At 46.7% G+C, this 16,772-nt stretch overlaps 1 protein-coding gene across 4 annotated transcripts in view; it reads left to right on the top strand.

Moving 5' to 3' along the window:
- The window catches only part of PHACTR4 (phosphatase and actin regulator 4), a 68,446-nt gene that overhangs the window by 21,318 nt on the left and 30,356 nt on the right, over positions 1-16,772 (top strand). For 3 of the 4 annotated variants that reach the window (XM_042793803.1, XM_042793804.1, XM_032998137.2), the window contains exon 2: positions 3,509-3,555. In XM_042793803.1, the coding sequence (XP_042649737.1) occupies positions 3,540-3,555 (16 nt within the window). In that variant the 5' untranslated portion in view covers positions 3,509-3,539. Of the gene's footprint in view, positions 1-3,508; positions 3,556-5,358; positions 5,430-16,772 lie in introns of those variants that run through there. The other variant, XM_032998139.2, reaches the window with a different exon arrangement.

The following is a 16,772-nucleotide window of genomic DNA, read 5'->3' as shown; positions in this document are numbered from 1 at the left end:
CTCTCATTACAGTAAGAGCCCTGTGGTAGCTGCCCAGCTGCTGTCGCGTCCCTCTCTGGAATGGTGATTTAGGGCTGAGCCAGCATGGAAACTGGCTTTCCACGCCTAAGGCAAGCCTGTTAGCAGACACTGCGGAGAAGTAATGTGCCACTTCTGTTTGGAAGAGTTGTCAGTTTTCTGGTTTAGTTGGGAAAAACAACCAACATTGACTTGGTTTTTAGTTGGACTTTTGGAAACATCCCTTAGTCTTTTGAAGGAAGCTGTTCAGTGTTACTGGAGGAGAGGAGCAGTCCAAGATCAGAAACGCCTGCGGGGACAGAGTGGTACAGCTAATGAGCTTCACTGTGGAGGAAGCTGAAAGCATAATGTTCAAGAGGTCTGGGTAAGGGCTGCTGAAAATGAGACCAAGAGAAAGTGAGTGAGCTGGTAATCAATAAAGCTGGTAGCTGAACTACGTGAATTGCCCAAAGCTGGAAAAAACAGTGGCACCTTAGTGTGCAGCCTGTGGTGACTTTGGAGCTGGGGCTGTCAAGGTCCTGTCCTTCCCAACCCCCCTGTGGGCTCCTCAAAGTGCTCAGTTTGCATCTGGGCCAGCTTTGAGACTGCTCTCTGGGCAGCTGGATCAGTGCTGGTGCGAGGAAGGGGTGGGAAGGCACGGGAGGAAGTCCAGAGTCGGGACTTTGGTCGGTTTGTGTTGCTGTGGGACCCCACCCTCAGGAGGATGCAATGGATCTGAGCACATGGGCAGAGCTGGGACAGATGAAATTCCTCTCTTCAGCAGAGAGTGTGTTAAGAGTGAAAAAACAGGGTAGAAAACAATGTAGAAAATACTACAGGATGGCTGCGGAGCAGTTATTTTCTATTGTGTGTGGATTAGCTGCCTAGCTGGAAAAAAGCCATCACCTTGCTTCTGAGAGTTCAGAGACGGGTCAATGGAACAAGAATATATTGGAATGAGAATATATTCTTAGGTTGGTACGAAGAGCTGGGGAAAAAAAAAAAAATAGTGAAGTGAACTAACAAGCCAGACAAAGGCCATGCTTCTGCTCGCTGCGATGCTGAGCAGCAGCAAGGGGCAGGCAGCAGGGCTGCAAAGCGGCGTATCCTGAGCGGTGAAAGGAGCTGTGCTGTGCTGGTAACAGAGGAATTTCACACAGCTGTCAGGCCAAGGGAATGTGTGTGCACTTTGAGGACATGAATATTCAGAGGAGCTGTAGCATGTGTCATGCTAAAGGAAATGCAAAATCGAAGTTTTCTCAGGCTTACGTACCTGGGAAATGTCTGACAGTAGGGGATAAAAGGAATTTTCTGTGCTGCGGGGCAGGTTATCTCAAACTGTCCATTGCAGAATACAGCTTCCCAATTAGCCAGTCCTAGTTAATGCTGGCAGCAGGATCTGCACTACTTAATCCATTGCTTTGGTGAGAAAGTGCCTGTTTCTTAGCACAGGCAGAGACATGCGCTTCTGCTTTGGCAGCCTCGTGGAAATGCTGTGAGTTCTGACTTTGCTCCCTCTTGCTCTAACCTGGCATCACTTTTTTGTTCTCTGATGTGCCTTTTATGCTTGTTCTATTAATAATCAGATGGCTGTGGATTTGGTGTTTTGCTCGGAAGGATCCCTCCCCGTACAGGCTGCGGTGCTTCCAGCCGTGCTGTCAGGCGATGACAGATGTCCTTGGTGTGTACAGTGAGTGTCCAGCAGCGACAGGCTGCCAGGATTAGTATTCCAGGCACAAATGTGCCCCTTGCAATATGCAAAGCTCAGCGCAGCCTGTGCAGGAATGCCCTTGAAAGGAGAATTAAACTGAACTCCCTGGTGGCTCTAGGGGAGTAGGAGGGTTGCTGTCATCTACGCTGAGGTTCAAGTAGGTTTTGAGGTGTCTGCTTTTGTTTTTCTTTTGCTTTTCCTTCCCAGAAGGGTTTACTTCAAAGGGCAGGCAGGGAGACTCTACCTACAAATGCCCTGTACGGTAGAGTTGCTGCTAACTGGGGGTTTGGGTTTGTGTGAAGATGCTGACTTGATGATGATGCTTGTAAAAATCATTGTGGCTCTTCTGCCTTCAGTGGCGAGTTCTAGTTTTTTGCAAATGGTGTCCTCGATGCAGCCTTCAGGCATATTGTGTGGATGTCCCAAATCATGCATCCAAAATGCATGTAACAGTAGTATTTTAACAGTGTTAATGGATGAAGCTGGAGGGATTCTGAGGGTGTTTCCCAAGTAACCTCATGGTAATCTGCCTCTGAAATGAAGAGCATCTCATGATCTTGAGCAACTAACTTGCTGCCCAGAAGCCTGCACGGATAGAGCTTCTCTTTGTTCGGCTGTTTAAATGTTGTGATTGCCAACAATGTTTTGAGAGTTTAATGGCTTTGTTGAGGTGTTCTCTCTATCTGAGGATATTGCTGCAGTGGTATACAGAGAGAAGTAGCCTGGAGCATGGTTGTCTGATCAAAAGAAGTGTTTCACCCACGCAGTTCAGCAAGGCAAAGCTTAAAAGCCCTGCTGGCAGTAGCTTGTTCAGGCCCACTTCCAGTGATGGTGTGGTAGGGTTATCTCCTCTGACACCGCAGCACTGTGATGCTCCAGTGCTTTCGTGCAAGCTGAGCACGTGCTGTAAAGTCAGCAAATTATCAGATGGAAATGATCCCTCTGATCTGATGTTGCATTACAGACAACAAACAGCACTTTGCTGCTGGGAGGTAAGGTGATGAGCTGTCCTAGACTTAGTGGTGAATGGTTAGGCTGAAATGGGCTACACATAAAAGCTAGCTTTGACTCCTCAGCACTGGAAATAAGCTTGTTTTGTAGCTCTTTCCCAATCACCCCATGTTGTGCCTGTTGACACTTCCTATTGTGGTTGTCTTAGTTTGAACGGTAAGCTCTTCAGGACAGAAGATCCCTTTTTCTAAAATGCTGAGCATGTTTTTACTGTGCTACGTAATATATCCGAATCAAGATGTCTCCCGATTTCCCCAAACTTAGTTCCTCTTGCACCTCATTTCAGAACTTTCTCCAGAGAAAAGCTGGGTTTGCTACTAAAATCCTAGTTCCTCCTTTTTGTCTTTTTTTTTTGCCCCAGTGCATTCAAAACTGTCTTGCTGTTGTGTGACATCTAAAATACTTCCTGTGCGCGTGCTAATCTGCCTTTGCTAGATAAGCATTAGCTGTTCCCTTTTACGGCAGACACATGCCTTCTTGAAAAGTCAGATGTGGGATATTTTCCCTGGGAGCAAACACTTGATGCTTTATAATGATTATACCTTAATTTTGTTTCCCTTTTCTTTCCAGCACAGCATGTGTGTGATTAGAGGCTAGTGATATCTTCAAAGAGGGGTGAAGATGCCACATACTCTCGTTCCTAGCTTGCTGGGGCAGCATTTCTGCTCTAGGTTCCATGCTGGTTGTGCGTAGGCTCAGCAGAGCTGATAGAGAAGTGAAACTAAACCTGAGCTTTGGTCGCACTTGGAATTTTAATTTGTGTATCAATTTTGTTTCCTGTTTTTGTAGGGATTTCCCAGAAAGCTAGTGTGCAAGAGGAATGGAAGAGAACACTGGTGAGTACACTCTCAGATATCTTACCATGGGCTGTGGACCTGTTCTTTCCTCCTTGGTTAAGCATTGTGATGAACCTTATTTTTTTAATTTTGTCTTCAATTCAAATGTAGAAGGTGCTTAGAAAATAAGCTAGTTTGACAGATGCATTGGTTGCAACTGTACTGCACTAGTGGTATGGACCAGATCTGATTAAAGCTGTGTTGTACATCTGGAAGGTATTTTTTAAAATCTCCCACCTGTGAAACCTGGAATACAAGCCTATTGACTGTCCCAAGCTCTGAAAACAATTGACATCCCCTTTCTTAATAGGTAAGAGGCTAGAAGCATTGAGCTGGTGTGCAGTTTGAACAAGGCACATGGCAAGCCATAGGGAAGGATCAGCTCATGGTAGCTCCTGACTTCTCTTTCTGTATTTATTTCTTTAGACTGCTCTGTCTTGCAGAAGATACAGGATGTTTTTTATTAAACAAAATTTGGCTTTAAAGCTCTTGTTTTAGGCACTGTGTAGTATTTGCCCTAAGGCAAGCCAACTCATCACTGTTAGGTTTAAATGATGCAAGGATATGGTTGCAACTAAAACTCATAGATTTTTGGCTTCAAGGTTGTCTTGAATAGCTTTTCCATCTGTTTGCCTAAAACGACTATGGAAGACATGGGTTAAATGGCCATTTTTTTCCCTCCCATTGAAATGAGATTTGCATGAAGGCTGTTGTCTGCCTGTGGGAAGGCAGTCTCCGTTAGGCATGTTGACCTCGCATCTTGTGGACCAATATGTTGCAGCTGGTGACTTCTAACTCATAGTGAAGTGCAACTCTGTGACCATAAATATTATTTCGAGATTATTCCTGTGCAGCAGCTAGGTAATGCCATCCTTAAAACTTCAGAATGGATGTACTTGTCAGCAGTGCTTGGCGTGACAGATGTACCAGGCATGTCTCTGCTGAAGGCCAGTTTTTGACTTCCTACAAAGCTGGTCTGTTGGAGCCCAGTGGCCTGGTTGGAACAGCTATGAGCCAAGAGTACATGCATAAAAACATGTCATGCTTATAATCCTGGTGGAAAAAATTGCTGCTGTGCCCTCTAATTGTTAGCCTGTAAGGTGCACATTTAATTTGTGGTGATTGCTTTCCCTTATGATTTGCTTGTGGCAAACTAATCCCAAATGATTACTTCGAAGGGGGAGGATGGGTAAAGTGAGTGTGGTGCTGGCAGCTGATGTTGAAGCAATGGCTGTGGAGATGACAGCTCCCTGCTCAACCCCAGGACAAAGCACAGACAGCAGCAGGGCGAGTTTTTCCATCTCTCCAGCCTGCATTAATGGGATGGCTTTGAGCAACACTGTGAGCTCTGCTTATTCGCTGGGACTTGGCCTCTGCTGGGACTGCCAGCAGCCAACTGTGTTCATATCACAAAGCTTTTTGTCCCTTTTTACATGCAGTTGAACTCCGTTTTTTGGGTAGATCAAGTGAGACATGGCATTGGAGCCTGTTGAGGTTACTGAGAGCTTTGACTCCTGATTTGAGCAGCTCTGGTAGCCTGGGATGTTAAAGGCCTTATGTTCTGTTTGCATTTTGCCAACTTAAGTAAAATTACCTCCCCTTTCCCTCTGAACAAATTCAGCTGTGCAAGTTTAGGATGGAGTATCTGTACTTGATCTTTGCATGCACAGACACCCCACACAGCTGGTTGTGAAGCTTTACCTGTTGCCTCCTTAGTGCTGGGAGCTAAGAGACTTATATGAAAGGCAGAATAAGCAAATGGGTCTTTCATTATTATTTCCTTAAAATTACTTTGCTTTTAAGGACACTCATTCTCCAAGTGCTGCTAAGCTCAGGACTCCTGGGTTGTTCCTGGCACTGAGACTGGAGATGAGGTAAGGCGGAGCTGCGTGCAGGAGCTGAGCTGAAGTCGATGCCCTTTGTTCCCTCAAAGCCTGGTGCTTTTTTGATGTATTGCTGTCCTTAACTGGTTGTATATTAACTGCATTCACAATGCTGCATGGCTGGCTTTTGTTTTAACTGCATTGGCACGTGTTCAGAGTTGGTGTGCTTCGAATGGCCACTGGGACTGCACAGTGAAGCATAAATCCTTTTTAGCTGTCAGGCTTCACTAGCCATGGGTGGGGGAGCCCTCCTTGGCTGGCTGCCCTGGCTAATTAAAAATGAAATTTGCTGTTGTCTTCAGATTTTAATTCATGCTCATCCCTGAAGACTAGTGGAAGCGTGGTCTCCAGGCAGCTGCAGTGAAGTGTCAGAGCTGTTTCTATACACAGTTATTTTAGAACAGGTATGCAACTTCAAATTTGATCTCAGCCCTATCCTGTGGTGTTCAAGGATAGAGAAGAATACACAGAAACTTCTTGCAAGTCTTGGGATGTGGCCCTGAGCAGGTGACTATAGTTGAAGTAACCACATGTTGGCTATCTGCAGTAATTTGGATGTGTGTGTCTTGCAGGTAGGGCTGCATCAGATGGCTTCATTTTTCACTGTAATGCTGGACTTAAGTAAAACCAAGTTACTTTGCTATAGGTTGTGCCTGTGTGACTGGCATTGGCTTAACGAATGCATAAACTGCTCAAGTCGCAGCAACTTCTGCAGCTTGTCAGCCTGAGCCCTCAGCTGCCGACTCATGCTGTGAAACCTCCCGGAGATGGAAGAAGTTTTGAAGCAGTGGGAAGCTGCAAGGTTCTGTGTAGGAGCTGAGAGGTGGTGGTGATGGATTGTGCCTTGGTGTGAGGCCGGGGCACAGCCCCGCATAGTCTGTGCTGGAGGGAGAGCGCTGCCCCCGAGCCGTCAGTGGAGCTGTCAGGCAGGTGGGAGGATGGAGGTTAGTGAGAGGAATAAATGAAATCTAAATATATACACATTGCCGGGCCGAGTTTCCCTGCTTTCCAAGGTCCCACCTACACAAGTGATTCGTTGAAGGGAAATGTCATTGGAATACCTTTCCCCTCTTCAGATCCTTCCTGTGGTGCGGGTGAAGGATCACACTCTATTTTCGGAACCTATTTCCTCTGTTCCATCCACTGCCTACGCTGTCACTGCCCAGACCCCCTCTCAAAGATCACTCGCTTATCTTAGCATGATAGGAGCGAGGTTTGGACTTTTTTCTTTGTCAAGGGATTGTAGTCTTATGTAGCATTTCATCTGCCTGGAAGTCTGAGAGATCTTAAAAAGCAAAATACTGAAGTGCGACCTTTGTGCTTGGCAGTCCAAGTCTCACCTTGTGCCTGTGGTTCCTTGAAAGCTCTGTGGTGGTGTTGGATTGACCTTCCATGGAAGCAGGCCTGCAGTTCACTTGCCCAGTAGTGTTTGAGCTAATCATTCATGGATAGCTGTGGAGGGAGCATGGCAAGGCCTTTCTTCATGCCAAGTGTTTGCTCTTGGGTCCTTTGACCTCCTGTACTTCAGTATTCTGTTTACAGTTTCTGCTTGTGGTTCCGTGCTTCTTCTGCAGGTATTGGGATCTGAGCCTTTTAGTAGCTTCCTTAAAAGGTCTCAACCTCTGTGGGACAACTGTTGAAGCATTTTGGGAAATTAGTGAAGTAGCCTTTGCACACACAGGCTCTTACCCAAAGCTGCTTTTTTAGAGAACCACTTGAAATACTAAGTTTATGGATGCTTTAAGAATCTTCTGCAGTTATTTCTTTATTCAAGACTGACTTTCATCCCCTTTGACTTTCATCCCCTTTATCTTCTGCTGTGCTACTTTTCTCCAATTCTTTTCCTTCTAAAAATAGGAAATATTCTTCGAGTCCTCAACCTTTGTGCAAACAAAGAAGTAATTTGTTTTAGCATCTATGCTGACTTCTGGGCTACATGCCTCATAAGGAAACCAGTGTGATATGAATCTGCTGCTTTTGGAGACTTAGACTCCAAATATAGTCTGAGCAGAGGAAACGGCTAGAAATGTGAGTACTTGCTTCTTATGCCACCAGTTCTGCTACTTGTTCCTGGCAGGATGCATGGCTGGCTACACAATTCCCATTTTTATTCCTAAAAATGAGAGCAATACCTTCAGATGCTCAGAGGTTCAAAACCATTATGGAAATGAGGGCATGATCATCGGATGTGCATAGGTAACAGGATTTTTTAGATCACTTCTGGTTCAAATCATGTCTGTAGAAGCAATACTTTTTAGTATACAACCATTGCTGCCAAGTTCCTAGCAGCTCTTCTGTCTGAAAGGAAGTTTGAGATCAGAAAGACCTATCAAGCTGTTCCAGGGCTAGATTGGCTGAGCAGGTTCTGGCACTGCAGCCTTTTAGAAGACTAATGCTCAGAGGGGGAGATGGCCACAGTGGTAAAGGTGCCACGACCATCACCTGTCTCAAAGACACTTTAATCACTGGCTTCCATCAGCCTGCTGCTTTGGCATCTGAAAATAACACTTTGTTTTCCTAAGGCTGCTGGCAGATGCATTGAATATGTGTGGGATCCCTCCTGCTCTCTGCCAGGACCCCTTGCTGCTGCTCTTTCCCAAAGCCCACCACGCTTGACAGCTCCTCTGGGTAGGCACCATGTGCGAGTAGAAGAGAGCAGAAGACTATGGATGTGCAAAGTCTGTTATGACAAAACAAAACCTGCTCAGGAAAACTAGTTTTCTGCTTCAAAGGTGTCTGCCAAGTGACTTTCTTCTTGCTATTCCTTTGTTTATGAAGCCTTTTGTGTTTAGTGGCAGTGAAAGCTGAGGGAGTGGCTGCTAGGATGTAAAACGTTTGCTTGTAGGTTGTTAGCTTGAACCTAAAGAGAGAGATTGTGAGTTTCCATCTTGTGTCACTGGAGTAGATTGGAGGCTGGTGGCAGAGACAAGGACTTTGCAAGGACCACGGCTGCCAGATGGAGCTGCCTGGGTGGGAAGGTGGTCTCCACCTGCACCTCCCTCTGATCTGATGGTGACTGCCACAGGGTGTCAGGGTTGAGGAGGAAATACATCGTGTGCTCAGTGTCTTCTGTTCCTCAGAAACCCACCAAGGCTTTAGGTCTCAAGGACGATCATTCTGGTACTTTGGGTAATGCTCTTCAAAGAGAGAAAGGTGCAAGTGGGGGCAGGAAGGGGGAGGGTGAGCTGGAGGGCACTTCGTTTTGTTCTTTGCATTTGCTGAAGAACTTGGATGGAGGGCCAGCCACTGACTGATTCAGGGGTTCCTCATCTTGCTGTCAGTGCTTGGGACTGGCTGGGTGGGAATCCCCTTTTGATGACTAAGTTTCAACTGGAAATCAGCTGCTTTGTGGCTGCTGCCAGGACAGGCATTTAACTAACTGTTCAGCAGCATTTAGGGAAAACTTGTCAAATGTGCACTTTTATGTTGGACTAAAGTGTTTTGACAATGTGGTTCGTAGTTTAAACTAGGCTGCTGGAGATGGTGTTTGTTGTTTTCTGGTTTTGATCTGCAGAGTCAAACAGAGCGTTGCAGTGTTGAGTGCTTCACTGTCACACAACTCTGAAGTCTGCTGAAGAAGGTTAATGCTAACTAGCCAGTGGAAATCTCTTTGTATGTAATGTCTGTACCAGAACAAAAGAACAGGTTTTTCTTCCAGGAAGACACAGAAGCTGCAATTCCTTTCCTGAGATCCTGTGTATTATGTATACAGCAATATAACTGCTTTGTGTAATACAATAGGAGAGAACCAAAGTGGTCAAAGTGCCTGAGATTAAACATTTAATTACAGTTGATGTGTGCTAATTTGCAAGCATGCAGAAAGGCAAAATCCTACTGTTCCTTAGTCAGATTTACCAGAGGGTTGAACTCATCTCAGTGGAGACCATTTGACTTTTAAACAAGGTGCAGTGCATGACACTTGCTAACCTACGTGAAAGCATCATTGTAAATAAGTCAAGTGCAGTTTACAAGTTAGCAGAATACTTCAGGACATTATCCTGACAGCCTTTTGTTCTTAAATTTGCAACGGACATTCTTGTTCTTACTGTAATTAATGCGCTGAGTGCTGTCAGGGTGCTTGGGGCAGTTAATGGGATGCTGGTGCTGCTGTTCTGCCTGCTGTATTTGCAAGTGATTCAGATCAGCTATCCATCTGCTAGCTGGTGTGGCATTTAAGAAAATAAATACCCAATAATTCCTCTGCAAACAAGCCCCTTATGATTTGAGTAGGTGTCTGAACTCTTGCTGCCTTTCCCTCCCGATCTACAAGCCAAGTGTTTTACACAGATTATTTGCTGACCTGCCAGAGACCTTGTAATTCCATGGCACCCCATTTCAAGTGACTTTTAAAGCTGTTGTAGTAAATGGCCATGCAGTTTCTACAGATATCTCTGCCTGGAGGAAAGCGGAGGTTAATTTTGCTGGTTTTGTGGTTTAGTGGCTAAGCTGAGGATGTGCTGGGAATGAGATGCTTTGGCCTCCAGGCTGGCTGGGGCAAGATAGTAGCAAAGGCTGATATTGAGTGAGAAATGTTGTAGCAGCTGAAGTGCTTCATGATTGAATTGAATGATCTTTTTCCTTGTATTAAGAGATAAGACCTTGTAGGACATGTAATCAATCCTCTGGATAATTCAGGTCGACTCGTAAAATAGTGAGTGCGGAGTTTATTGTGGTTCTGTAAGTAGGGCATGGAGCAGAAGGGTCACATTTTCAGAGTTTCTAGTTTCCACTTTCAACTTGTTGGACCTTAAATTCACCTTGCTCTCTAGAACATTGCTGCCTGTAAATTCTGTCAAAGGATTTTAGTGGCTGATTTTATTGGGGTTTGGGGTAGAAGAGGAGCTTGCCTGGAACCAGAGGTAAGTGGGTTTAGTATAAATGAAGTGATTTTTTTTATTACTGTTTTTCTTAGTTCGGGCAGCAGCAATGTGTCCAGGCTGAATGGCAAACCTGGCCTTTGAAAAACAAAATACTGAATGTTCTCATTAATGTTGCTGCCCTTGTGAGTTGTAAATAGTGTTAGCTGAGCCATTGGCTGAACAAAGCTGCCTCTCAGGCCCCGCCGGGCTGGGGGCCGGTGCTGACCCACAGTCCTGTTGCTGACAGTTCTATGTTGTCACTGCTGACGTCACCACTTTATCTATTTCTTTCTCGTTTGTCTTGAAAATCAACCTGGCTCTGATTTCTGAAGGTGTCTTTTTGTCTCCTAAAACGCTTGAGTGCAACAAGAAACCGGAGATCTGGTGTGGCTTTTTTACAGATTGGACCAATCCAGCTGTGATGGGATGAGCGATAACCACGACTTGGTTAGGAAGAATATTGCTCTTCAACCCAGCCTGGTTTTCTCTTGCTTTGTGAAGAGTAGCTTTTAAGATTTGTGAAGAACTTACCAGCTGGGTTATGATAAATTTTTACTGATTTGTACATGAAAAACAATATTTATAGGAGCTACTAAATTCCGCTTACAGGTCTGTGTAGCCTGTTGGTACTAGGGCTGTTCAATTCCTGAGCTGAGGTTTTGCAGATTCAGGATCAGCAATGGATCCTGGTGCCCATTAGAGCTTGTCTTAAGGCTGTGTAAGATGAAGCTTTGAGCACCGCTGTAACTCAGCTGTACGATTTCCTTGCAGCGTCTCGGTTCCTTTTGTCAGCATCTTCCAATTCAGCCTAGAAAGTTGCTTTCACCCTCGGGCACACGGGGCGTCATTGCTGCTAACCTGGGAGGTCTCGGGGTGGTCGCTGGAGAATTCTAGAGATGGAAGTGAAGCAGGCTGTGCTAAATTCATGTAAAGAGGCTGGAACGGTGCTGAGAGGAGCCGTCGCCTCTCCCGTGGGACTCCTCACGGGCTGAACGCGGGCGCTCGCTGCAAGGCAGCAAATCCCTCTCCCTGCCTTTTGGGGCCGCGGGTGGCACCGAGTCCGGGCCCCCCCCGGGGTCCCGGCGGGCCCTGGCACCCACCGACACCGGCCCCGAGCCCCGAAAAACCCCCCGGGAATGCGGCGGGGGGGGGGGCGGGAGCCGCCGCGGCTTCTGCGCTGCGGCCGCCAGGGGGCGCCACCGGGCGGGAACGGGGGGGGGCGGGAGGGCTCGGGGGGGGGGGTCACCGGGGGTTTTGGGGGGGGGGGGGCTTGGCGGGGCCCCCCCCTCCCACAGCAGAGTGCTGCCCGCCATGGCTTCACCCCCCCGAGAGGGCGGGAACGGGGGGGGCGGGAGGGCTCGGGGGGGGGGGGGTCACCGGGGGTTTGGGGGGGGGAGCTTGGCGGGGCCCCCCATCCCACAGCAGAGTGCTGCCCGCCATGGCTTCACCCCCCCGAGAGGGCGGGAACGGGGGGGCGGGAGGGCTCGGGGTGGGGGGGGGGGGTCACCGGGGGTTTGGCCCCCCCTCCCACAGCAGAGTGCTGCCCGCCATGGCTTCACCCCCCCGAGAGGGCGGGGGGCACACAACCCCTGCCAGGGCGCTTCCCTGGAAAAGCTGCATTTCGGTAGGGCACCCCCCCCCCCCCCACCTTGCAAAGAGCAGGGCCCTGGGGGGTCTCCCCCCCTCTCTTTTATTTGGGGGGGGGGGGGGGGGGAGTGGAAGAAACAAACCATGAAGGTGCAGCCAAGCTGTGGCTGTGGGTGTTGGCCTCCCCAGGCGCTGAGGCAGCAGGGTGCTGGGAAGTGGGGGGGCCACTCGGCTGCGTGCTGCAATTGCGTCGGGTTGGGGCAAAATAATAAGGGTGGCCTAATGAGTGTAGTGTGGCCAGACAAAAGCCTCCCCCTGCGCTTGAAAAGGTGGAATTTAATAACTTTGCTTCATAGAAGAATCCCATAGAAAAACACGGCCCGGTTCCTGTGGTTCTCCCCAGCTCTCCTGCGGGCTGGGAAGCGGCTCGGTGTACTGTTTGCTTTGTATGTTTTCCCTTTACTTTCCCCAGCAGGGCTGCAGTAAGGGACTCATTTCCAAGGCTGGGCAAACAGTGAGTCATGGCTTGGCGGGGAAAAAAGCTCCCGAAGACTCAGTGGTGCTCTGTGCTGGAGGGGTCTGCTGGTAGCTCCGTTCTCAAAGGGCAGATCAACACCCTCTCCCCATCTCAGGAAGGTGGAGTTAGGCAGACATCTGAGGCTGACCCTTGATCACTGAGAGGACTATAACCAGCCTCAGCGATGGTTTTCGTTGAAATTCAACCAAAATGTTGGAAAAGCTGCCTCCCTCCCCAGCCCTTTGATCTTAACATTAAATCTTGGAGATGTTAGTGGTGATTAGGAAAGTAAACATGTCCCTTCCTGGAGGGAAGGCAGAAGTTTATTCTCGGGCATTGTGCATTGCAGGGGTTAAGTTACATTTTGCTTTGGGGAGGAAAGGAAAAATCTCTCAAAGTAATTAACTTAAGATGCTGACGCTAATGAACAGGCTTTCAAAGCTGGGGCTGGTGGGGGGCTGATGGGAATCCCCTGTTGAATCAATGACATTAGGGCCTTAGGAGTGATTCTGCAATTATTAGGCTGAAACGATGTTGAACATGAAGTTAATCCTGTTATCTCTCAAATATTGAGCAAACTGCCTGCTCTGGATAACTCTATAATGGGATTATACTAGTCAGTCTGGCACCCTTGACACTCCCTATCTGTTCAGGGCTTTTTCTTATTTTCCTGTTCAGGGTAAAGTATTGATAAGTCTTCCTCGAGCTAATTTTGGGAGATGGTGTCTGGGGCACTGTTTTCCAGTGGTCCTGGATTTTTTTTTTTTTTTAAATTAGTTTGATAATGAGCACCCTGTTGCCTTATGAAGCCATTCACTCCTCCACAGCAAAGATCCCTTGAGCCCATCCCTAAATAAATGTTTAGGAAAAGAACTGAAGAACAAGGGCAAGTATAAAAGGAGACTTCCCTTCGTCATGCCTTCCTGGCATCAAAAATCTGCAGTTGAGTGAGTTCCTGTGCCGGAGACCATTACCGGGCCATCATATTTGCAGAGTATAATCAGTTCGAGTTTGAAAGCCTAATTTTCCATCCGTGATAGCCTATAGCAGTTGTTCTAAGCAAAAGTAACTGGTGGGGCTTTTCAAAGGATTATCTGGAGTTTGTTTTTAAGCAATCCAATAAATGGCAAGGTAACCAATGTCAGAAAAACACAAGAACCAAAATAATTACGTAGGGAGGAGAGAGAAGAACCCTATTGCATGTTCATTATACATGGGTTTGTTTTCCTGTTGGGCCCACAGACCTCCAAGTTTTAGCAGCCTGACTTTTATGCAGGGTTTGTCATGAGCTGGAACAACGGTGTCGTTGCTGACAGTTTGTGTCCTTGGTTGCAGCAGGGTAAAAGTTACGGTTCTGCAGTTATGGATAGAGATCAGACTACTGCGTATCATCAGAGAGGTAAAGACCTACACCCTGGTGAGAATTACAATTTGAGTTTCAAAGTCAGAGAAAACAGTTTTTTCTCCACACTATAGCCAGAGGCTCAATTAACAGTAAAACAGGCCTCTTTCTCTCAGCATCACTGCAGTATAGAAGTGATTTCTACAACACCCACTAAATAAGCAGATGTTTTTGTGCCAAACCAGAAATTTCCATAAATATGGGAAAGTTCCATTACAGGGTCAGTCAGCTTTTCGTTTCCAAGCTTTGATTCTTTTTTTTTTTTTTTTTTTTTTTTTTTAGTGCTGATCTGAATCTCGTTAAGAACTGTAGATTTTTGGCAAGTTTGTGTTTGGTTTTTTTTTTTTTTTTTTTTTTTTTTTCCCTCGAGGAAGGTGAGAATTGCTTTGGAAGCTCTGAGGAGCTCCCTTACAACAGAAATGGGCTTCAGTGTTATTAAAGACTTATGGGTCCAGGCTGCCTCAAGGCAGTGAGAAGATACTGGCTGGTGTAGCCAAGGGGCCATCTAGGATTTTAGACCAACTGGGGTTTCAGTTTAAGTGCCCAGGGGCCAGCTAGCCCTGCTGTTGATAAGGTAATGGATTTAGGTGGTGTCATTGTAGCCTGTAATTTCAGGGACCTTGGGGGAAGCCCTGGGATGGCATTCTTACAGCAAGGGAGCTAGTGCCTTCTGCATGCTTTTTTTTGATGGGAATCCAGCACAAGAACAAACTCCTTATTTCAAAACTAAAATGCACAGAGAAATGTTTGTTTACACACCCTAAAACTCATACACCAGTTCAAATGTTTGCTCTAATGTATCCTTGCTATAACTACTGCTTGAAGAATATGCTTACTGGACCCACCTTTTCATTTGTGCACCTTTGAACATTGTCTGCTAGGAGGGAAGCACCGACCTCTGTGAAGTTACTTAATCCAAATGTACCTGGTTTTCTCAGTGGCTTCTCTTTGGACCCCTTCCTGCAACACCCCTGAACTTGAGTTTTGGTGCTGCTGAGTCTTGCATGCTGTGGATCTTGAGGCAGGAACTCTTTGATGGATACTGTGGTAGGGAGTTTGTACTGATAATTGCCTGTAAGATCTTCAGACCTAATGAGCAGTGTTGACCTCTTTGAGCATTGGGAAGTACGTTGTAACCTCATGGAGCCATGGGATGTAGCATGGAACTCTGTGGCTGCCTAATCTCTGCCACGTATTTCTTTGATCCAAGCCCCTATCTCAAGGTGTTTAACATGGGTGTGAGGCTTACAAACTGCCATGGGCAGGAGCAAGGCGAATCACGCTGCTCTGTCTAGCCCACTGACTTGGGGGTTATCTGCATTGCAAGTGAAGGTAGGACTATAGCTCACATAAGCCCTCCTAGGTTGGCTGTAAACTTGTTAGCTTACATACTTGAAATAGTAGTGTGCTATAACTCTTATGCTGCAAAATTTGTCTGAGAAGGTGAGTAAATATTTGTGTAGCTTGCCCTTGCAGAGATCATGGCTGTTGGCATTTGAGCTGGCTCCTTCAAAGCCGATCCGGATGGACTGCAGTGGTCGTGCTGGGCTACAGTCAAACCTCTTACTGGCAGAAACAGTCCTGTTTCAATTTATCCACATTTCTTCTCAGCAGCAGTGCCCAGAGACTGTCTGCAGCCCCGCGTGCAGCCATGCCAAGTGTGAGGAGATGGGAGTGTTATTTGATTGTCTCAGAAAGGGGGTTTGGCTGCTCTGTTAGTATGGTGCTACTTGCTCCTAAAGCAAGGTCACTTCTGGTGCTTGACAAATGCAAGAGAATAAGGTGAAATGATGTGAAATGAGGATTCTGGGAATGTGTGAAGGATCACATCTGCAAGAAGGGGAGCAGCTCTGGGAGAAACGGCTTCTTACAAGGTTACGATTAGCTGTACCTTCTGAACTGTTGGTGTTATCTCATTTCTTGACATTTCCTTTAATTATATGAAATGGCCTTGACACTGTAAACAATTGCCATGGCATTGTCTTTGCAGTTTGTGTGAGTCAGTGCGATGCGTAAACAGCCTTTGGTTTTGGGGACTTGATCTGTGTATGTCTTGGGACGCAAGCTACCTGTTTGCAGTTGTCACGTCTGCTTTTTGTGCCTTGTTCTGGGATCGCTCTTGGTGCTCGTGTCTGCCACCATTTTGTTTTCACAAGAGCTCTTGGTGCTGGCAGAAAACAGAGGAGCATCAGGGCAGGGGCTGGGATTTCGGGAGGAGCCTGAGGGGGTTAGATAGGGTGCTCACGTTTTGCTTTCAGGTCCTTTGGGCCTCCGTAAGTCTCTCCCCATTGAGCCAGTTCGAAAGGGGTAAAGGAGGGGATGATTCACGACGTAAACCCAGGCATTGCTTTAATCACGCTAGCAGCAGTCATTTACTTGACATGTTTCCATCTTCAGCCTCACTGCTGCTTGGAGACACCTTGGTGGTTGAGCAATTGTAAATATTTAGCGAGTTGAGGTTGAGGTTGGCTGTCTTGCTGATGGCTTTTGTCAGGGTGTGACCCGTGGTCTGGATGTGCCACTGTTTAGGGCAGTCCATGGCGGATCTATGCAATGTATTTGAGTAGATGAACTGCCTAAGCGTTATCTTGTTCCTTAAATAGAGAATAGAGCTTGTATCAACATGAATCACAAAGTTGATAAACTGGAATGGTTCCTCTTGGAGTTGTCTTCTTGTATTGGGCAAATATTTATCCACATTGTTTCAAAAGGCATATTTGTGCAATAGAAGGAGGTCAAACCTGTAATTACCTGTTAGATTCACTCTGGTAGAAATGGCTTGTAAAAACACAGTATGTTTGAAAGGAAGCTTTAAACATGATGTTTGTGTGTGAATCTAAAGTTGTGGTTTAAAATTTCAGCTTTTAGGAGAGTTTTCAGTAGCATGGGTGCAAAAAGTATTTTTCTTGCTGAATTTAAGTGCCTTAAGCCAAATCTATCTGCCATTTCTTTTCATTTCTGAACTGTGG

This window comes from Tyto alba, unplaced genomic scaffold (genome assembly GCF_018691265.1).
Source record: "Tyto alba isolate M040663 unplaced genomic scaffold, T.alba_DEE_v4.0 Super-Scaffold_20, whole genome shotgun sequence".
In the NCBI taxonomy this organism is placed as follows: Eukaryota; Metazoa; Chordata; class Aves; order Strigiformes; family Tytonidae; genus Tyto; species Tyto alba.
Note: the sequence above shows the minus strand (reverse complement) of the source record. Positions and strands in the feature narration are given on the sequence as shown.